Here is a 19,696-nt window from a genome sequence, read left to right on the forward strand (position 1 = left end):
TCAATTTTATAAATTTAATATGCTTGCTAATATAATTTTTAATTAAAAAAAAGTTTATTAATTGTATTGGAAAAACAAAAACCTATTCTCATAGCTATCGATAGTCGAGTTATCACATCTCTATCTGGGGTAGTGTTGAGTAACCCTTCAAAAGTCCCCCCTTTTGAAACTTGTTGGCTGACACGCAAGAGCGTGCGTTCTGTCTGTTTTACAACAATTTCGGCCTAGTTCGCAGGTAAAACCCAAAGAATTCTAAACACTGTCAACGAGGACACTTAGGCCAACGCCTACCGCCTGTCAAACGAAGAAAATTCAGCGTGGAAAACCGTTGTTTTGGCCACGCTTTGAGGTTATACTTTCACTAGCAGGCGAACGCAGCCCCCGCACCAGCTGCCCCGCCTCCCATAGAGCGGTGCACCAGATTTGTTTTGACGGCCGGGGCTGTGGATTTTGCAACGTTGACAGTGGACTGATTGCCATACAGATCAGTGATTAGGAACGAATACACATCGCAGCAGAACAGCTGGCTAATTGTTCGCTTTCCGCTTGTTAACTTCTCTTCCACACAGCATGTCGCGCAGAAAGGAGAACGAAGAGACGGACAAGCAGACGCGTATTGCCATCGTCAGCGATGACAAGTGCAAGCCCAAGCGGTGTCGGCAGGAGTGCAAGAAGACCTGCCCGGTGGTGCGCATGGGCAAGCTCTGCATCGAGGTGACGCCCACGTCCAAGATTGCCTCGCTGTCCGAGGAGCTGTGCATCGGTTGCGGCATTTGTGTCAAGGTGGGTTAGCTGTCTGTCTGCCCGAGCTATAATCTAATTTTTCTTTTCTCCCCCAGAAATGTCCCTTCGAGGCCATAACAATCATCAACTTGCCCAGCAACCTGGACAAGCACACAACGCATCGTTACAGCAAGAACTCCTTTAAGCTGCATCGCCTGCCTATTCCGCGACCCGGCGAGGTGCTAGGCTTGGTGGGACAGAACGGTATTGGCAAGTCCACGGCCTTGAAGATTTTGGCGGGCAAGCAGAAGCCCAATCTGGGGAAGTATGCCAACCCGCCCGACTGGACGGAGATCCTTAGCTACTTCCGCGGCTCTGAGCTGCAGAACTACTTCACCAAGATCCTCGAGGACAACCTGAAGGCGCTGGTCAAGCCGCAGTATGTGGATCAGATCCCCAAGGCGGTCCGTGGCGCTGTCGGTGAGTTGCTGGACAAGAAGGACGAGCGCGACCTGCAGACAAAGATCTGCGACATGCTGGACCTCTCGCACATTCGGGATCGAGAGATCTCGCAGCTGTCTGGTGGAGAGCTTCAGCGCTTCGCCATCGCCATGGTGTGCATTCAGAACGCGGATATCTTCATGTTCGACGAACCGTCCTCGTATCTGGATGTGAAGCAGCGTCTCAACGCTGCTCTGACTGTTCGATCACTCCTGCATCCCACAAAGTAAGTGTGATCCTGGCCAGATTCTCTCGGCTGTTTGATGCTTAATTAAACTCGTTTTAGGTTCATCATTGTTGTGGAGCACGATTTGTCCGTGCTGGATTACTTGTCCGACTTTATTTGCTGCCTGTACGGAGTGCCCGGCTGCTATGGCGTTGTCACTATGCCCTTCTCCGTCCGCGAAGGCATCAACATTTTCCTTGACGGCTTCGTGCCCACCGAGAACATGCGCTTCCGCACAGAGTCCCTTACGTTTAAGGTCTCCGAGTCGGCCACCGAGGAGGAGATCAAGCGCATGAACCACTACGTGTATCCCGCCATGGTCAAGACGCTGGGCAAGTTCGAGCTGACCGTGGAGCAGGGTCACTTCAGTGACTCCGAGATCCTGGTGCTGCTGGGCGAGAACGGTACGGGCAAGACGACGTTCATCCGAATGCTGGCCGGAAACCTGCAGCCCGACGGCCAGGTGGATCTGCCCATGCTCAACATTTCGTACAAGCCGCAGAAGATTTCTCCGAAATTCCAGAACCATGTGCGTCATCTGCTGCACGACAAGATCCGTGACGCGTACGTGCATCCTCAGTTCATTGCCGATGTGATGAAGCCCATGAAGATTGAGGAGATTATGGACCAGGAGGTGCAGAACCTCTCTGGTGGTGAGTTGCAGCGCGTGGCCTTGGTTTTGTGTTTGGGCAAGCCGGCGGATGTCTACCTCATCGACGAGCCCTCGGCCTACTTGGACTCGGAGCAGCGTCTGGTGGCCGCCAAGGTTATCAAGCGGTAAGTTCCACAAAGCTTGCTAATTAATTAAAGGCTAACCCAATGGGAATTCCGCTTGCTTTTAGGTACATTCTGCACGCCAAGAAGACAGGATTTGTGGTGGAGCACGATTTCATCATGGCCACCTACCTTGCCGACCGTGTCATTGTTATTGAAGGCCAGCCCTCTGTCAAGACGACGGCCTACTCGCCCCAGTCGCTGCTGAACGGCATGAACCGATTCCTCGAACTGCTCGGCATCACCTTCCGACGCGACCCCAACAACTTCAGGCCCCGCATCAACAAGAACAACTCGGTCAAGGATACGGAACAGAAGCGATCCGGCCAGTTCTTCTTCCTGGAGGACGAGGCGTCGAACTAAGACAGCAGCTACAGGGTTCAGCACCTCGTTTCCCCTCGTTCCCTCTGCTCTTCAGTTCATTCTTTAAATTCAACAAACACACCAACATTTGCTTTCAACTAACCTTTTGTTATTGTTTTCGATTTTTTGGGGATTATTTGTAATCGAATTAAAGTGAGTTTTATATACGTTTATATACAGCGAAAAATAAATAGTGAGCCCAAAAACAGCAGGAAACATAAGTGTTGTCATAAATATGAGTCTAGCGAAAAATAAACAAATTCTTTATACAAAGCAGAAGAGTTTTCAATTAAAAATCACAAAGGATGGCAAAATCTTAAAAAATCGCAAAACAAAGAACCGGAATATTACTCGATGGAATGAACTTAAGTCCGACCTCAGAAAATACTTGGTAACATAAGGTACCACCAACATAAGGTACAACCAGCTTTTAAAATTTGAAAAAATCTTGATGGATCTTCGAGATATCGTCTTTTGAATTTATATGGACATTTTTCAAGACACGATATCTCGGAGACCAAAAACGTAACGTAACGTTTGTTTAGAAAAAATAAATCGAATTTAGGTTATAGCACTTTTAAGTTTAAATATTTTGAAAACCTGACATAAGGTATTTTTTTTAAAACAGGATTCCTGTTCTCGGTTCCAAGAAGCTGTCAATCTGTGTTGTATGTAAGAAAAAGACTAAAGATAAGGATGGCACAATGTACTGTTATGTGATTTATGATTTTACGAGTCTATCAATACGATATTGACACCCAATTTTCCCCGTTTTTGTTGGGCTTAAATTCCTAGAAGAACCCCTCCATGAGTAGAAAATTCAGTACACCCGTCTGCAAATTAACATGTATTTATTGCACTTAAGCGAATAATTACACAAAATACGCACAATAGAAATATGTAAATATCTGAATATAAATTACATACAAATTTCTGCCATTTCAAATATACGATCACAATCCGAAATAAACACACATACTATAGAGTGGGGGATAACAGCTACAAAACATTAATAGAGGTGTGTATAATGTACAATATATGTAATGTTTTTGCATATTTAGTGTGTATCAACGCATGCACAGCATAATTGTAAATGTAAAACGCTTTTGAAGCTTCCGATTTATACGATTTAATCAAAAATGTACATACAAAAAGGCAAATCTTTTGAATTTATACAATACTAAATTTGATCGATCCGAGAGGTAAGTACTATTCATAGGTAATTCTCGGAGTCTTATGCGCTAAAAATTCCATAAATGTAAATGCGTCAAAAATTGACCCAAATTATTTGATAGTTAATGCCATGTGCAGTTGCAGTTTCAGTTTTTCATAAATCTGAGATTAGAGAGCGATTTACAGAGTAGTACAAGAGTTTCCGTTTTATTTTTCGTTTCACTTTGTCGTTATCCTGTAGATTTATAGTTTTCGGTAAAAATGGACATACATATGCCTAAAATTGAGTGAGTTGTGCTCGAGGTGAATCCAAAATCAGATCCTGCGTTTTAGTTTCCGTTTTTCAAGAGAGCTTGGAGCCTTTACAAAAAATTCAAGTGGCGTTACTCATCTTGCTATTATTAGGTCTTTGCAAGATTGAGTTAAATCTTCTTGTAAATGGAACTTTTAAGTGACCTAACCCTAGTGTTGCTATCTATTTGCTTTAATAATTATCGAAATCTTGCAACAGAACGTATCAAAAATAAATGTATATCATGCAAGAAAGATAGAGATAAAAGAGATAGAGAGGTGCTGCTGAGGTAGGCATCCTTTCCTATGCATCGTCTGCACTGCCACTCATCATTTCCGACACTTCCTGGCCGAGCTCCAGGGCCTGCTTACGTAGTTTGAGGGCCTGAAAGGGCTACGATTAGATAATCCTTTCGTTATTTGCGATCTATACTACTCACCTGAGTTCTGAGCTCCTTTTCGCGTGTCACCAGTTCCTGAATCTGAGACATGACTGTGGCACAGCTGCGCTGATCTATCACCCAACGCAAATAGAGATCTGCGGGTGATTCAAATCTCTGATAAGTAACCATTAACTACAGCAGAAACACACGCATTACTCACCGCTCCATAGCTCCAAGCTGATGGGCGCCACCGAGGGCCATATCACACTGGCATTGGGCTCGTAGAGGGGATTCAATAGGGTTTGCAGGACGTCCGGCCGGTTCAGGTAGGACCACAAGCTCGTAGTCCGCGTGTGCACATTCAGCTCCCGACGCTCCCGCTCCGAGTCGCACAGGAACGTGCCGTACTGCGAGAAGTGGCTGTGCTCGAAGAGGAGGATCAGCAGCTGCGTGCTGAACTCGAAGCTGCAGGGGAACTGGGTGTACAGCTGGTAGAGGCAGTCCAAGAAGAGCACAAAGGTGGCGCCAGAGGTTTTCTGGCGCGTCTGACTTGGGGTATAGCAGGAGTACCGATGACGGGAGGCAAAGGGATGTCCCGCCTGGATCCACTCGCGCTCAATGAGCGCTTGAATACTGCATAGGTGAGCCAGAAATATTAGTAACTCCTCCTCTTAGCTGATGTATCAACTTACCCCCTAACAGTACGGCAGTCGGGATTGAGGATGATCTGCACCAGCGAGGTGACAATCAGCGTCGAGTCCAGGCCCTTGGCCCCGTGCACCAGCACAGGGCTGCCCTCTTGATCCAGGCACTGGGCCACCACACAGGAGGCATTGAGCGAGTTAAGCACCAGACTCAGCCAACCACTGCCCTCCAGTCGCGACAACCACTTGTCCGTGCTGCAGCTCAGATCATTGCAGGCCTCTATTAGCCGTGAGAAACTGTCCAAAATGGAAGCCGGCGAGCTGACATTTCCGATCGAGCGATTCACCTTCTTCCACTGCGAATAGTGCAGGTCCGTTTCCGTGTTGGACTTGCCCTTGCCCCAGGTGTCCACGATAAAGCCCTTTCTGCTGCGCCCAAGGACCAGATTGAGGATGGCCTCGTCAGCCCGGCAGCGCTTGATTCCCTGAATCGACAGCGGCTGGGAGCTGCGCATCAGTGTGGCCTGTTTAAAAAAGTGGTGAATCATTTAGTGCATTTATCTAATCGAATTTGCGGGCGTGGCTGCATTAACTTACTCCATTCTCGTGCCTGTAGCTGAGCACTGGGAAGCGTCCGCCGTCCCGGAACGCGGCGGAGAGCACTATCTGCTCGTCCGTAATTGCTTTAGGTACAATTAGCGTGGCGCCATATGTGGCACAGACGCTGAAGTCTCTGTTGACGTTGCTGATGCGCCACTCGCAGGCGATGGCTGCGCTGCCACCGCCACCCAGACCACCTTGGAGGGCGTCCATCGCATAGCCGTTCTGTAGGGGATGGGGAATGCCACCACCACCGCCACTGCCCAGTGTCGTCGATGTCGTTGATGTTGACGGCATGCAAATTGTTATGTTGGCCACATTCGGCGAGGAAACACCGCCCATGCCCACACCGCTGATGAGCTTGGCGAACTCCAGCTCGGGCCTGTGTGTGTGGAGGAGGAGGAGGAGGAGGATAATTGAATTGTGGCCCATTTGCTGGCACTGCCTACGCCTCACCTAAACATCGTGTAGCCGTCCTCGAGGATGGTGTACATGGGCCTGTAGAAGAAAGGATACAGCAGCTCGGTGTTCTGTATCGCACTGAGTGCCTCCAGCGAAGTGGCCACATTGAAAAACTCCTTGGCACTCTTGATCTCCAGCGAGATGATGCGCAGGTCCTTGCACTTCAGTGTGATTATGCCGCCGACCACAATGTTCTGTGTCAGACTGGGCCTCTTCTCCACACTGTCGATGTTCTTGTGCAGCAGCTGGAAGGGGTTACGATACCAAGCGAAGGAAATTCAATTAGTCCCTGACAACCTTACGCTCCATTGGAGCCGAAGCACATTGGCTTTGCACTCACCCACAGTTCCTGGCTGTTCTCCTGGCGTGCGCTCAGCAGCAGATGATGTCCGGTGATGCATAACGTCCCCACCGTGGGTGCACCCGCACCCGTACCTGTCCCCGCCTGCCCTGGATCGTGCAGCAAGACGCCGTCCAGCTTGGGGGTCTTTATCAGGTCGGCGAATTCCATGGCGAACACCCCGCCCGGAGTCGGGAGAACGACAACAACAACCACAACCCCAGCAGCCGCTGCGGGGTGTCCAATTTGATTTCGCTCAAACTAATTAACTTTTAGCATCGTGCTTTGCCTGGCCACCAGCCAAACCCCGGCTCCTGCTCCCTGCTCCTGCGTTGTGCCACTTGATTGCTTCTGTTGTCGCCGCTTCCTGGCCTCCTGCTTCTCTCTCCCGGTGTTCTCCCGCCTTCCTCTCACGTTTTTGAACCAGCCGCTGGTGGGGGCTGTACGGGCGCTGGCTGCGGTTTGGGCGGATTTTCCAGCACTGCTGATCGGCGGCAATCCCCTAAACTCGTTCCGGACAATTGATAAATACGCTTCACGCCCCCGCTCACTGCCCAGATTGCATTTCTTTCTTTTCTGTTTCCGTCCGACTGTTTTCTGTTTTTGAAGAGCTTTTGCGTCGGTGTGACCGTCGCGAACTGTTGCGAAAAGCCCGACTTTGCGAAAGAACCGTTACTTTTCAATGAATTGGGGTATTTTAAATTACAATTAAAGTAATTAAAGAATGAGCTGTTATAATAAAAAACTGGTACTCTATTAAAGTTTTTAGCTTAATTTTATTTTTAATTTAATAATTCATGTATCCTCAAATTAGAGAGATTACTTCAAGATCTTGTTTCTGAGAGTGGACCCAACTTTCTGGCTCAGCTTCTTAAGTTTTTCTTTTTTAATAAATAAAATGTCAGGTCTAAGATTAGCTGACCCAGTTTACTCAATGCTACATTTTTGTGGTGCGCATGCAACAGGTGGTGGTGACTTGAAACCGCAACGGAAGCCATGGAAATGCAGCTTCAACAATGCTCCAGGTTGAGCTACATCTCAAAATCCCGATCAGTAGCGCATTGATTGTCTTGTTTGACGGACGACACTGCCAGATCGAGATGAAAAAGTGCCGGGCCTCCTCCAGGATACTGGTAATTGGAGCCGGGGTCTCCGGCATAGCTGCCGCCACCCGGCTTCTGCAGAACAACTTTGGCAACGTGCAGATCCTCGAGGCGGAGAACCGAATCGGCGGACGGATATACACCGTTCCGTTTGGGGATAATGTCATCGACTTGGGCGCCCAATGGTGTTACGGACAGCATCGAAACAGCGTTTACGAGATGGTAAAGGACACCGATTTCATGGACTTTACAGGGGACTTTTTCAGCGGTGTGCGCATGGTGCGCTCCAACAAGGAGGTGATTCCCCTCGAACTTGGCCAAAAGCTGTATGGCATCGCAGCGATGAGTATGCCAAAAGAATCCACTGCAGTAGAGGAATCCGTGGGCAGCCACCTGGCTGAGCACTACTGGCAGGAGATCAAGTCGCAGCTGCCAGAGGTGGAAAGTGCCGTGGCTGCCGAAGCGTTGGAATTCTTTTCGAGACACGAGAGCTCCATTTTGGGTTCGGATAACCTGTTCGACGTATCCGGCCGCTTGCACTTGGAGCTCGACAAGTGCAGTGGCGATCAGTTGATCAACTGGCGCGACAAGGGCTTTGCGGGATTCCTCCGGCTTCTGATGAAGGTCAGCGAGGATGAACCCACGGAGCTGGGGGTACTTGAGGGCTGCGTCCGACTCGGAAAGAAGGCAGTCAAGATCGAATTAGTAGATTCCGACCAAGTGAGAGTGGTTTGCGAGGACGGAGACGTGTTTAACGTGGATCATGTCATCTGCACTGCATCTTTGGGTGTCCTGCAGGAGCAGCATGAGCGGCTCTTTAATCCACCCCTGTCGCCGGCCAAGGTGAAAGCTATCCAAAGTCTCCAGCTGGGAACCGTGGACAAGTTGTTCCTGGAGTTCAAGGAGCAGCCATTTCCCGACGATTTTGTCGGTTTCTTTTGCTTGTGGCGGGAGGAGGAGGTGAAGGAACTCCGCTGCTCGGAGTTTGCCTGGCTGGAGGGCATAACCGGCATCCACAAGATCAAACACCAACCACGCCTGCTGTTGGTCTGGATTGGCGGTCTGCATGGTCGCCGCGTGGAGTTACTCACAGATAATATAGTCCTCTCCGGCCTGCAGTGGCTCTTCGGCAAGTTCCTGAGCTTCGAGGTTCCGCCGCCCGATCGCTTCTTGCGTTCCAAGTGGTTCTCGAATCCAAACTTCCGAGGTAGCTACAGCTATCGAACCATGCGAGCCGACGAACTGGACACTGGGCCATCGGATCTGGCGTTGCCGGTTATGGGGACCACCGGTCATCCCAGACTGCTCTTTGCGGGTGAAGCCACCAGCCAGAGGCACTTTTCCACGGTTCACGGCGCTACGGAGGCGGGCTTTCGAGAGGCAGATCGATTGATCGAATACTACAGCTCATGTGAATAGAATCCATAAAATGCGGTGTATTTAAAATTCATAAAATGTTTTATATCAATGGGAATTTTGATTTTAAACTTATCTTTATCAATAAATATTAGTCACTTTTTGTGTATTATTTCTACTAAAAAACTAATTTGGAAATAACTTTAAAAAAGTCATAAAAAGGTTTTTTTATGCTTTCTAAAACGTTTTTCATCTCAACAGATTCAGTTTAAAAGCTCGATTGAAGCTGAAACTAAAATTGGCGCCCAGTTTATTGATATCGCTATCGAAGCCGTAGTCTATCGATAGTATCGTAAGTAGTCGGGCTCAGCTGTTATTTTGACATAACAAATAACAATTTTAGTTAATAAAAATGCAAATAATTCGAAATTTCAGCCGAAAACTTCTTAAACACCAATACCTCTGCCCGCCAAGGGTGTCCTACCTGTACTTCAGCACAGCTAAAGGTGAGTCTTCGCGGTTTTCATTCACAAATCCAGCGCCGGCTAAAGGATTCTTGACTATCCACCGCCAGATGCATCTAAGGAACTGCCTCTGGCCGCTGGATACCAGCCCAAGCCGGTGGAGGAAGCCTATTGGGAGCGGGAAAATCGCCAGGCGGACATAGCCAAGCCAAAGAGCGGAGCCTGCAAGCGTGGAACCTACCGCATGCTGCTACCGCCGCCAAATGTCACCGGGAATCTGCATTTGGGGCACGCTCTGATGGCCACCGTGCAGGATGTGATTGCTCGCGAGCGCCGTCAGCTGGGCTATGAGGTGGACTGGGTGCCGGGCACAGATCACGCTGGTATAGCCACCCAAGTGGTGGTAGAGCGCACCATTGCCGCTGCTCAGGGAAAAACGCGCCAAGAGCTGGGACGGCAGGCCTTCCTGGATGAGGTGTGGCGCTGGAAGGCGGAAAAGGGTGCAGGTATCGTGCAGGATCTCCGACAACTAGGTTGCATCCTCAACTGGGAGCGCGAGTACTTCACGATGGATGAGAAGCAGGCGCATGCCGTGAATGTGGCCTTTGAGCGACTCTTCGAAGAGGGTCTCATTGTCCGGCGCAACTCCCTGGTCAACTGGTCCACTTCCCTGCGCTCAGCCATTTCCGATATTGAGGTTGATTTGCTGGACATCAAGCAGCCGATGGAGATCCCCGTTCCGGGCTACGAGCGGAACGTGCTCTTTGGCCGGATCTACGACTTTGCCTATCGCGTCGTCGATGGTGAGACTTTGCCGGATGGCAGTGCCGAGGAGATTGTAGTTTCCACCACCAGACCGGAGACCATTTTGGGCGATGTAGCCGTCGCCGTGCATCCTCTGGATCCGCGCTACAGCAAATATCGAAACAGGGAGGAGGTTAAGCTGAAGCATCCCTTCCGCGACGACACCATACCGCTGATCTTTGACATCGCTGTGGACCAGGAGTTCGGCACTGGAGCTGTGAAGATCACGCCCGCCCACGACAAGTTCGACTTTGAGGTGGCCACTCGCCACAAGCTGGTGCCGCGTCAGGTCTTCACCGAAACTGGCCTTGTGACGGAGACGCATCCGGAGTTCAAGGACAAGCCCAGGTTCGAGGCGCGAGAACTGATCGTCAATAAGTTGGAGGAAATGGAGCTACTGCGCGAGGTGCGCGCCCACAGCATGCAGTTGCCCGTCTGCTCGCGCTCCAAGGACATCATCGAGTATATGATCCAGCCGCAATGGTTCCTCAAGTGCAAGGATCTGGCCCAGGATGCCCTCTCCGAGCTTCACAGCGGCCGTTTGCAGATCCATCCGCCGAGCTTTGAAACGGAATGGGAACGCTGGCTGCAGGACAGTCGTGACTGGTGCATATCCAGGCAGCTGTGGTGGGGTCACCAAGTCCCAGCCTACCAGGTGACCGACTCCGCCAACGGCACCAGCCACTGGGTGGCCGCGCTCACCGAAGAAGATGCCCGTCGGAAGGCCAAGCAATTGGTAGGCAGCGATCAATTCATTCTGACACGTGACCCAGACGTATTGGACACCTGGTTCTCCTCCTCGTTGCTGCCGTTCTCCGTGGCCGGCTGGCCGGATGAGAGTTACAAGGAGCGGTATCCACTGGACTTGATGCAGACTGGCCACGACATTTTGTTCTTTTGGGTGGCACGCATGATGATGATGGGCCTGAAGTTGACGGGCGAGGCGCCCTTCCAGAGGATCCTCCTCAATGGCATAGTTTGCGATGCCCAAGGCAGGAAGATGTCCAAGAGTCTGGGTAACATTGTGGCCCCCCAGCAGGTGGTGCAGGGCGCCAGCTTGGAGGTAGGAACCCACTTAAGATACTTTATATAACTTTCATTATGAGATTACACCTGCAGAGCCTTAAGGCTGGTCTGGAGCAGTCCTGCGAGGCGGGCATCATCAAGCCCGAAGAGCTCAAGACCTCCACAGCTGGCCTGATGAAGATGTTTCCCAAGGGCATTCAGGAATGCGGCACAGATGCCCTGCGCTTCACCCTGATGAGCCACAACATCAAGAGCCACTTCATCAGCTTCGATGTCAACGCCTGTTACACCAATAAGCTGTTCCTGAACAAGATCTGGCAGGCGATGCGGTTCACCATGGGCTCTGCCAAGGGACTGGGCGTTTCGTTGAAGGATTTCGAGACACTCAACGGTGTCAGTCTGGGTGTGTGGGATCGCTGGATCCTGGGCCGACTGGCGGAAACCTTGTCTATTGTCTCCGATAGCTTCACCAACTACAATTTCCATGTGGCCACAGCCGCTTTGAAGACGTTTTTCTATCAAAATCTCTGTGATACTTATTTGGTGAGTGTGTGTGTCTTTATTCTTTGTGAATTACCTCTTAAACGTGCATGCAGGAGACCACCAAGACGGCGATAAGCAACCGCGAGGACAGCGCCTACATCCATGTGGGCACTCTGACCGCCTGCCTCAGCTGGGGCCTGCAGGCCATGTCCCCGTTCACACCCTTTGTGGCCAGCGAGTTGCTGCAGCACGTGCCTATGAATGTCGAACTCAAGCTGTCCGAATTAAGAGACCAGAAGCTGGAGGATGAGGTCAACGAAATGGTCAACATCTGCCAGAGCGTGCGGCAGGTTAAAAGTCGCAACGAGATCAGCAAGCGCCACCATCCGCATCTCACTTTGTTCGCCCAGAATGCCGAGTCCCAGGACATCCTGCGTCGCCACTTGCCACAGATCAAGGTGCTAACGCGCTGTGAGGCCGTGGAGCTGGAGCTTATGGACGAGAACGCGAATATCCCACAGAAGCAGAACTTCTACTCGACGGCGGGTGCACTTTGCTCTTTTGGCATCACCGTCAACGAGGAAGTGGGCCTGGCCTCTGAGAAGCGCGACGAGATGCATCAGGCGAATATGAAGAAGCTCAAGAAACTGGTCAACGAGCTGCAGAAGTATCGCATGCGTCTGGACAACGAGGCCTTTCAGCTGATGGCCAACAAGGACACCAAATTGCATTTTGAAAATAAGGTAAGTTGGAGTCAGTATTCTCTCGTTTTTTTTTAAGATTGAATTTGATTTTCATTGTAGGTCAAGGAGTTGGAGGCGGAAATCGACAGCCTCATCCGGCTGTCTGCGTAATCGTGATTGTCTAGTCTAGAAAATGCTTTTGTTGTTTAATTGCCGAATCGACTTGGTCGTGTGTTATGTTTTAGAATTAATAAATAATTAAAAAAAAAAAACTATAAAACTAATAAAGACTGAAAGTATTTAAAAAAGGCTTTCATTGGAATTGCGACTTTAAATACTTAATTACACGCATAATTCATGCGTCTACATGTTTCAAGGTGCTCTAAAATATTACATGGAAACTCAAAACTCTAAACAAAACCCTTTCTCTTCCTTTTGGTCTTTAGTAGACTGTTCTCTGATGAACCTTTACTTCTTCCGTTCTCCCACAGAGAGAGAAAACTATCTAATACTTGTCTGAAAGGGTCGATAAATAAGACTTATTTTGGAACAACCAAAAACGATTAGTTGTTAATTATTATTTTTGCATTTAAGTTATATTTCACGACTGCCACTATTTTTATTTCACTGAAAGATATCTATATCTCTTGGAAAACACTTTGGTTTCTAATTAGATCATTTTTGCTAATTGTTACTTTCACAGACTTCAACATGGTTAGTTCTAAAACTTTCCAAGCTTTTTACTTGTCCTTCCCAGCCAGAAATATCCACTTCGCTTTGCTATTCATAAATCAAGTCTTTTATTTTCCCCCAAAATTACAGAATTGGACACGCGTTCTGTGAGTAAGACAGATAGAATCCCCGATTCGATATGTCCAGATCCTCATTGCCGTCCGTGACTGTATACACCACGAAGGGCTTTGCCGCACTTGTCGTGGACACCAGGCCCAGGCCACAAAAACGATCGCTAGATAGCGAGACACCTCCCTGCGTGGGCGCCGGTATGACGATATAATCCGTGGTGCACTCTTGACTCTGCACCGAAGACGTGGCCAGCAGCGCCGGATCCACGGCTCCCACATCGTTTGTCAGCGTAAAGGAATACGTATCGGAGCTGACCTGGCTGTAGGTGATGGAGCACATGCCGGCTGCCTTGCGGATGCAGATCCCATACTTGGTATTTGCCAGCTGTCTGGTTCCCTGGACTCCAATAGAGTTAAGGGCGGAGGAGGCGGCTGAAACGTAGTTGAAGCTGGCGAGGGTGCCACTGCTGGGCATATAATATTGCAGGCATCCGGCGGGGGCCAAGGTGGCCGACGTGCAGCCCAGCATGCGTATCTGGAACTGCCAGTTGCGGTTGAAGGTATAGCCCGAGGAAGTGGCCACCGAAATGGTGATGGGACTGACGCCATTAAAATCCACATACACATGCTGGCCAGAGTTCTCGCCACAGATGCTGGGCACCTGCGAGGCTCCTCCGGTAATGGTCAAGGCATCGGTACTGCAGGATCCATCGCCCGAGGGCGGAGCTAGCGATAGGGAAAGGAAGTCCACGCGCAGCTGGCAAATGCTCGAATCCGGCGGCGTGACCACAATGGAGCAGCGTCCACCGCCCGCATATGGAGCCGGATAGTTGCTGTTGTAGAAGTAGGTGTTGTTGTAGGACGTACTCGCTCCACAAGTCCTTTGATCTGTAATGGGATAGGAACAGTCTGATAAAATGCCTATAAATATTATTCCTGAAGTTACTCACAAATGCAGCAGATGGCCTGGGCTGTAATGGAGGAGCAACTGCCCGCCGCCACACCGCTGTTGTCCGTGCATTCACCGTTGATTACGCAGGTGCCTAGGAGCAGGTTGTTGCCCGTGCAAATATCGTTGGAGAAACGGCCAATGGTGTAGAACGGAAACCCTAAAAAGATAATGGAAATAAAGTGTCATTCAAAGGGCACTGCAGAAAAGAGATTCTAGGGTTCTCGTATTTTATTATGTTAGATCTTTAAAGTACATATAAGCAACCCATTATCACAGGTGTTCCCAGAGATAACTAACAATTAGATTAGAACACATACACATATTTTTTAGTACGTTCTTTTAAAAAACCTTAAGACCTTAAGTTCTGGTATCAATTGAAATATTAATAAGAAATCAAATTAAATTCTTAAATAATTATTCTTATAATTTAAAAAAAGAATAGTAAGACAAAGATTTCTTTAAATATTGAAATAATAAACTAAAATTAACTTTAGACAAGAAAATACTAGGCTTGCATAGCATTAAAAAATTAAAGAGAAATGCTTTTGAATAGAAACAATATATGGAAAAAATTTTGTAAGATCATCCTAGTTAACTATTTTAATCCAAGACTTTTTTAGAACAAGAAGAATTATATCTTTTACAATTTAATATCCTACACATTGAAGAAGTCATTTCCGACCCTATACATAAATATTCTATATCAGCATCAACAGCCGAGTCCATCTAGCCATGTCCGCAGAAATATCAACCCCAACATCACCTTAATGTCTTGTTTTTAATTTGCATATGCAGTGCACCTTAGCGGGTTTCCTCTTCTCACAAATTGCAGTGCGCAATTGGAAAACTTTACCCAGCAGACCCCAATAGGTCCCGGGGACGGCTAAGACTAAAGAATCCACCTGCGGCACATCATGCACAGTGGGTGATAATTGAGGCATGACCCACTTACTGCCACCACGATGGAAAAACAAACCACCGCCACTCATCCGGCATGATCTTGGATCTTAAAGCTGCAATCTCTTCCAGCTAAAACTTACAGCGAGGATGTCGAGAGCCACTGCGGGCCAGGCCACTGGAGGAGGAGACTTCTTCCACCTCCTCAAGGATAGTATCATTCAGGGTCTGATTAACACTTGGATCCGGAGTTACAAGCAGGCTACTGGAGGCCCGTGCCGCACTGTAAATGCCCACGATGTAGCTGCTGAAGAAGATGGCCACGAAGGCCATAAAACGCGAGGAACTGTTGCCGACAGACATGATGATGAATGGATGGATCACTTTCGGTTTTCACTCAGCTAAGCTGGAGGCTGGAACGTAGCTGGAACGGATTTATGCCCGATCGACAAACAGTAAGAGAGACGTCCACTCGCGCGTGTGACTCAATGGTGACTGATCCGATGGAGATCCGAGTTTTGGGGGCACAGTGTGCTCCATGCCAGTGGCCAGCGCAGGTGCTAATTGAGAGAACCCGACGCGCCATGCATCGTGGCCATGGGCGACCGAGGGGGTTCTCTGAAATGCATATTACTTTAACCCTCGTATTTATTATTTAGATCTTAAAAAAATTTATTTGGGTTTAAAAAATAGTAGAAATTTAATCTAATAAAATTAATAAACTTAATATACATTTTTTAAATTCTGAAAAATATAAATTTATTATATTCCTAATAATCGAACATACGCGATTATTAGGTTTTCATTAGTTAATAGGTTTGCATTATATTTATTAGATATTTATAATTAAATTAAAATATTTGATTGCTAATTAATAAGATTATTAATTCTTTCCGTATCTCCAAATTCCGCTCCTGTCCGGAGATCGTGTGAGGCTTATTTCGTTTGGCCGGGAGAGAATGTGGAGCACTCACGCATAGGAAGTGGTCGGCTGGGCGGCTTGTTCCCCCCGTATTTGTTACCCGAATTTACGCGTATCGCTTCTGGACGACAACAAACAGATTTTTTTTCTGGGCGAGGAAAGTGATAGAAATGCCTGGCACCCAGAGCACACGCGTGCAACTCCGCATGATTCTGGCCCCACCGGATTGCCGGAGATAAAAGAAAGTGTCGATCATGTTTACCCGGCGATCTGTAAACGCGCTCGTCTAGCATCTTCTTTCCGCTCGAGCGGCTGCCATTTTGTGGCTATAAATAAAAATCGAAAACGCGTTCGATTTTCGGTTACAGATGATGTAACGGTACAATTCGGCTGAGTTGGCAACGCGACGGTGAAGATGGCCGCGGCGGCGCGTGTGTGTAAGTGCGCCGCAGATAGCTGCATTTACTAGAACGCGCCACGCACGACGCCAATTAGCAGGATAACACTAATCACCGAGTATGCCGGTCACTAATTAATGTTTAATCCCAAATGGAAGGTAAAAGTGGATTGACACTTGGATTGTTTTCCAGGGCGAAGCATAGAAAGTAGCAAGTGTAGCGCAAGCCTTCGCGTTGCCAACTTCCTGATCTGTTAACAGTTGCGCTGGGCTGTTAAGGGTCTGTTAACTTTTAAATGTAATTACAAAGTTTATTTATTAAACTATATGAATAATTCATAGTTTCCTCAATTCTAATTAAATTAAAAATTACTAGGAATTTCATAAATTATGTTCTTTAGTTTTGTGTAACATTAACATTACCCTATTTTTAAGCTGATACATATATTTAATTTTCCATAACTTTTAGAGCTCTCTAATGCGTTAAATATACTTGATTCTTATTAAATCTTAAATTCTCTATCAAGTTTAAAAATAAAATCCCGTTTTGTTAAGTTTACAGCAAATGTTGCCTGGCTTTTTATTAAAACAATAACTAGCAGCTAAACGCAGAATAGAAAAACGAAAACCACAATTCTACTCAATTTCGATGATGGCGCCCGCCTTGGCCAACGCCTCCTTCAGCTTCTCGGCCTCCTCCTTGGGTACGTCCTCCTTGACAATGGTCGGGGCGCTCTCGACAAACTTCTTGGCCTGCACCAGATTCATGCCCTCCAGCAGGTTCTTCACCTCCTTGATCAGCGCCACCTTCTGCTTCTCATCGAACTTGACCAGCTTCACCTTGAACGAGGTCTGCACCTTCTTGGGCGCCGCCTCCTCCTCATCCTCGGCGGGAGCAGCACGTGCCGGTCCAGCGGCGAACTGGGGGGCAAACGCGGTCTCAGGCAGGTTGAGTTTCTGTTTGAGCAGCGTGCTCAATTCGGCAACTTCCAGCAGATTGAGAGCGGCAATGTTGTTGACTATGCTGTCCAGCTTGGGATTCGGTGGCTTGGCTGCACCCTCCGGCGGCGGCGGCACCAGTTTCTCCGCTCCAGAGACGGCGGCAGCCGGGGCAGCGACGCTGTACATGCGTTGCAGGCGCACTTGGCGGGTGATCTGGCGCAGGGCGAGGCGAGTGATCTGCATTTTGCTAGTATCTGTGCGTGGGTGGTTCAAGTTTAAGTTAGAATGTTGATAAACTATCACTATTTTACGATTTACTTGTGGTTTTCGGCAAAATAAGTCCAGCAGGTTATGTGAGCAAATCAATGTGACCGTTGGCAGTGAGCCGTAAAATACAAAGCCTGGTCAGAAATACTGAACAGGTATAACGGAAAAATACCGTTGGGAGTGTTTAAATTTTAAAAGAATTCAAAGCTCTGCCAATTTTAAATATTTTTACCCTTGTAGGCTATTTAAATGTTTGCCAGAAGATTGAAATGCTACATTCCCGAATCCCGATTTAGAAGGAAGTGATAGCGATTTTATTGAATCCCATAAGTGAATTAGGTTTCGTTTTTATGCCCTTGCAGGGTATTATTAAATGTTTATTTTGAGATTTCAGAAACTTGAAATTTATTGTCTTGAATTACATTTTTTAATATTTAAAGTTTATGAAAATGTTTTATGAAAAAAAGTTTTTAGTTACAAAGTATACACTTTGACGTAGTCAATCACCATCTGACCCTCGGCCATCCAGTGGTCACGATGTCGCTTGATGCTATTCCAGAAGTCCTTTTGGGCCTGCGGCGACTGCTCGTTCCATTCCTTCACCACGTGCTGGTACTCGTTGAACCCACCAACGCTCAGGCCAAAGGTTAAATAGAATTCCTGATCAAAGGGCGCCAGACCGGTGCCCTCCTCCAGTTTCTGGGCATTTACCAGTCGCTGACCGCCGGCGGATGTCTCGCTGAAGGCTCCCTTGTCGCTGCCCTGGACGCACCACTCCTTGCCATCGACTAGCCAGCGCAGCTGACTCGGCGTCCACTCCAAGGTATAGATGTGGAAGCTGTCGCTCCAGTCCTCGGAGGTGTCGCCGGTTCCAGCCTTCAAGCAGCTCTTTGCGGAACGGAGGGGCTCATTCGCATACAGCACGGCGGCGGCATAAAGATCCAACATACGGTTGGCCGGACGGGTGTAGGCAATCCTGATCTGGCCCGACTTGTAGTCGCTTGTCCCGTAGACATGGTGTTTAGGCTGCAGCCAGATTTGCGGCGTAACCCAGTCGGCCCGCGGCATCTTGGCTCGAACCTCGACGCGACCGTACTTGAAGGAGAAGGACTGCTTGGAGGTGAACTGGGCAGTGACAACAGGCGGTAGGCCGTCCCTTCTCGTCCTCCCGTCACGGACGCAGTCGTGCGTGTTGGCCGCCCCCGTGCAGACATGGTTATTTTCCGACAAGTCCAGTTTTCCTTCGGGTCCCTTTTTGTATAGTTTCCGCATTGTGGTAGTGGCGAGAATAGCTTGGCTGTTCTTCAGGCACAAGGTCTCCGGAGCATCGTCCACATAGGCGTTGAACTCAAAGTCGGGTTCTCCAGAAAACCTGCGCTCCGCCTGCCACTTGTTGGGATCCAATTTAGTGCCATTAAACTCATCCACAAAGACCAGTTGGCCTACACACCGAGTTGGCGCTCCATTCACCTCGGTCTTGGGACTCTGGCACCCGCCCATTCGTATGTCCAGACCCGGATCGTCTGGCGAAGCCCACGACGTAGTGGGATCGACACGAACGGGCGGGACGGGAGGTCGCGAAGTGTTGTGGTCACTGAAGGAATTCACCACATACGACCCGTCGTCTTCGCGATAACCCAACCCGTTGTAGATAACGTACGTCCAGTAGTAAAGAATGTCGCCGGGCTTGAGGACTGCATTCCGATCCCGGAATGTCCAGCGCCCGTTCTTTGCCTTGACAATGTCTCGGGCCCAGGTGCCGGCCTCCAAGCCCTCCATTTCCTCGTTGAGCTTTCCGTGGAAGGCGAAGAGTGTGATCCCCTCCTCGTGCGGTATGGAGACCTCAAATCCCTTGGGATAGAACACCTCAATGTGAGCCTTGGGCACCTCGTATCCCTGGACTGTACCAAGAAGGAGAAAGATGAGGGGTAGCAACTGGAGGCTGCAGCTCCCGACGTCGCCGTAACGAGATGCATCCGTCATGATGAGAATCGCGATTGTAACTGCGACGAGCGGTCAGACAAGTCGAGCTTGAGAATCTCAGAAGCTTATCAAGAACCGGTCTCATCTTGTTATTAACAAAGACACGGAGAAAAAAAGCTTTGCGATAGCCTTTG

The 19,696-nt window shown here is 48.7% G+C and overlaps 7 protein-coding genes across 8 annotated transcripts; 3 read left to right on the plus strand and 4 right to left on the minus strand.

Annotated features, from left to right (window-relative positions):
* Nucleotides 1–96: 96 nt before the first annotated feature.
* Nucleotides 97–2,860, plus strand: pix (ATP-binding cassette sub-family E member 1 pix). Its single transcript, XM_017172925.3, has 5 exons — nucleotides 97–235; nucleotides 570–783; nucleotides 840–1,450; nucleotides 1,511–2,227; nucleotides 2,293–2,860. The coding sequence occupies exons 2-5, from the start codon at nucleotides 571–573 to the stop codon at nucleotides 2,585–2,587; spliced, it is 1,836 nt and encodes a 611-aa protein (XP_017028414.1). The 5' UTR covers nucleotides 97–235; nucleotide 570; the 3' UTR covers nucleotides 2,588–2,860.
* A 561-nt stretch (nucleotides 2,861–3,421) lies between these two features.
* LOC108078834 (myotubularin-related protein 9) lies at nucleotides 3,422–7,110 on the minus strand. The gene is made up of 7 exons (XM_017172924.3): nucleotides 6,481–7,110; nucleotides 6,135–6,385; nucleotides 5,676–6,060; nucleotides 5,127–5,602; nucleotides 4,655–5,067; nucleotides 4,492–4,589; nucleotides 3,422–4,436 (listed from the first exon to the last, which is right to left on the minus strand). The coding sequence occupies exons 1-7, from the start codon at nucleotides 6,649–6,651 to the stop codon at nucleotides 4,356–4,358; spliced, it is 1,875 nt and encodes a 624-aa protein (XP_017028413.1). The 5' UTR covers nucleotides 6,652–7,110; the 3' UTR covers nucleotides 3,422–4,355.
* Nucleotides 7,111–7,528: 418 nt separating this feature from the next.
* On the plus strand, nucleotides 7,529–9,102 carry LOC108078639 (spermine oxidase). Its single transcript, XM_017172567.2, has one exon. The coding sequence runs from the start codon at nucleotides 7,581–7,583 to the stop codon at nucleotides 9,000–9,002; it is 1,422 nt and encodes a 473-aa protein (XP_017028056.1). The 5' UTR covers nucleotides 7,529–7,580; the 3' UTR covers nucleotides 9,003–9,102.
* Nucleotides 9,103–9,286: 184 nt separating this feature from the next.
* On the plus strand, nucleotides 9,287–12,707 carry ValRS-m (Valyl-tRNA synthetase, mitochondrial). The gene is made up of 5 exons (XM_017173067.3): nucleotides 9,287–9,445; nucleotides 9,514–11,270; nucleotides 11,327–11,776; nucleotides 11,830–12,459; nucleotides 12,520–12,707. The coding sequence occupies exons 1-5, from the start codon at nucleotides 9,352–9,354 to the stop codon at nucleotides 12,568–12,570; spliced, it is 2,982 nt and encodes a 993-aa protein (XP_017028556.1). The 5' UTR covers nucleotides 9,287–9,351; the 3' UTR covers nucleotides 12,571–12,707.
* Nucleotides 12,708–13,175: 468 nt separating this feature from the next.
* Nucleotides 13,176–15,550, minus strand: LOC108078633 (uncharacterized). 2 transcript variants are annotated; one of them, XM_017172557.3, is made up of 3 exons: nucleotides 15,195–15,550; nucleotides 14,153–14,311; nucleotides 13,176–14,090 (listed from the first exon to the last, which is right to left on the minus strand). In XM_017172557.3, the coding sequence occupies exons 1-3, from the start codon at nucleotides 15,412–15,414 to the stop codon at nucleotides 13,216–13,218; spliced, it is 1,254 nt and encodes a 417-aa protein (XP_017028046.1). In that variant the 5' UTR covers nucleotides 15,415–15,550; the 3' UTR covers nucleotides 13,176–13,215. The 2 variants fall into 2 exon arrangements, with proteins under 2 accessions (XP_017028046.1, XP_017028048.1); XM_017172559.3 differs by lacking the exon at nucleotides 15,195–15,550 and adding an exon at nucleotides 14,472–14,577.
* A 1,365-nt stretch (nucleotides 15,551–16,915) lies between these two features.
* mRpL12 (mitochondrial ribosomal protein L12) lies at nucleotides 16,916–17,773 on the minus strand. Its single transcript, XM_017172571.2, has 2 exons — nucleotides 17,631–17,773; nucleotides 16,916–17,566 (listed from the first exon to the last, which is right to left on the minus strand). The coding sequence occupies exon 2, from the start codon at nucleotides 17,553–17,555 to the stop codon at nucleotides 17,007–17,009; it is 549 nt and encodes a 182-aa protein (XP_017028060.1). The 5' UTR covers nucleotides 17,556–17,566; nucleotides 17,631–17,773; the 3' UTR covers nucleotides 16,916–17,006.
* A 146-nt stretch (nucleotides 17,774–17,919) lies between these two features.
* GNBP3 (Gram-negative bacteria binding protein 3) lies at nucleotides 17,920–19,623 on the minus strand. Its single transcript, XM_017173040.3, has one exon. It carries the CDS (start codon nucleotides 19,560–19,562, stop codon nucleotides 18,054–18,056), a length of 1,509 nt encoding a protein of 502 aa, XP_017028529.1. The 5' UTR covers nucleotides 19,563–19,623; the 3' UTR covers nucleotides 17,920–18,053.
* Between the last annotated feature and the right edge of the window lie 73 nt (nucleotides 19,624–19,696).

The sequence above is a fragment of the Drosophila kikkawai genome, chromosome 3L, assembly GCF_030179895.1.
Source record: "Drosophila kikkawai strain 14028-0561.14 chromosome 3L, DkikHiC1v2, whole genome shotgun sequence".
NCBI lineage: Eukaryota > Metazoa > Arthropoda > Insecta > Diptera > Drosophilidae > Drosophila > Drosophila kikkawai.

What these genes read in the sequence shown, in the direction of transcription:
- pix (XM_017172925.3), top strand. Translation starts at nt 571, where the DNA reads ATGTCGCGCAGAAAGGAGAACGAAGAGACGGACAAGCAGACGCGTATT. An exon ending in GTTGCGGCATTTGTGTCAAG is followed by an intron (nt 784 to 839) that starts GTGGGTTAGCTG and finishes TTTCTCCCCCAG; the next exon opens with AAATGTCCCTTCGAGGCCAT. An exon ending in TCACTCCTGCATCCCACAAA is followed by an intron (nt 1,451 to 1,510) that starts GTAAGTGTGATC and finishes AACTCGTTTTAG; the next exon opens with GTTCATCATTGTTGTGGAGC.
- LOC108078834 (XM_017172924.3), bottom strand. Translation starts at nt 6,651, where the DNA reads ATGGAATTCGCCGACCTGATAAAGACCCCCAAGCTGGACGGCGTCTTG. An exon ending in AGAACAGCCAGGAACTGTGG is followed by an intron (nt 6,386 to 6,480) that starts GTGAGTGCAAAG and finishes AACCCCTTCCAG; the next exon opens with CTGCTGCACAAGAACATCGA. An exon ending in GACGGCTACACGATGTTTAG is followed by an intron (nt 6,061 to 6,134) that starts GTGAGGCGTAGG and finishes CCACACACACAG; the next exon opens with GCCCGAGCTGGAGTTCGCCA.
- LOC108078639 (XM_017172567.2), top strand. Translation starts at nt 7,581, where the DNA reads ATGAAAAAGTGCCGGGCCTCCTCCAGGATACTGGTAATTGGAGCCGGG.
- ValRS-m (XM_017173067.3), top strand. Translation starts at nt 9,352, where the DNA reads ATGCAAATAATTCGAAATTTCAGCCGAAAACTTCTTAAACACCAATAC. An exon ending in GTACTTCAGCACAGCTAAAG is followed by an intron (nt 9,446 to 9,513) that starts GTGAGTCTTCGC and finishes ATCCACCGCCAG; the next exon opens with ATGCATCTAAGGAACTGCCT. An exon ending in TGCAGGGCGCCAGCTTGGAG is followed by an intron (nt 11,271 to 11,326) that starts GTAGGAACCCAC and finishes TTACACCTGCAG; the next exon opens with AGCCTTAAGGCTGGTCTGGA.
- LOC108078633 (XM_017172557.3), bottom strand. Translation starts at nt 15,414, where the DNA reads ATGTCTGTCGGCAACAGTTCCTCGCGTTTTATGGCCTTCGTGGCCATC. An exon ending in TGGCTCTCGACATCCTCGCT is followed by an intron (nt 14,312 to 15,194) that starts GTAAGTTTTAGC and finishes TTATCTTTTTAG; the next exon opens with GGTTTCCGTTCTACACCATT. An exon ending in CCAGGCCATCTGCTGCATTT is followed by an intron (nt 14,091 to 14,152) that starts GTGAGTAACTTC and finishes ATCCCATTACAG; the next exon opens with ATCAAAGGACTTGTGGAGCG.
- mRpL12 (XM_017172571.2), bottom strand. Translation starts at nt 17,555, where the DNA reads ATGCAGATCACTCGCCTCGCCCTGCGCCAGATCACCCGCCAAGTGCGC.
- GNBP3 (XM_017173040.3), bottom strand. Translation starts at nt 19,562, where the DNA reads ATGACGGATGCATCTCGTTACGGCGACGTCGGGAGCTGCAGCCTCCAG.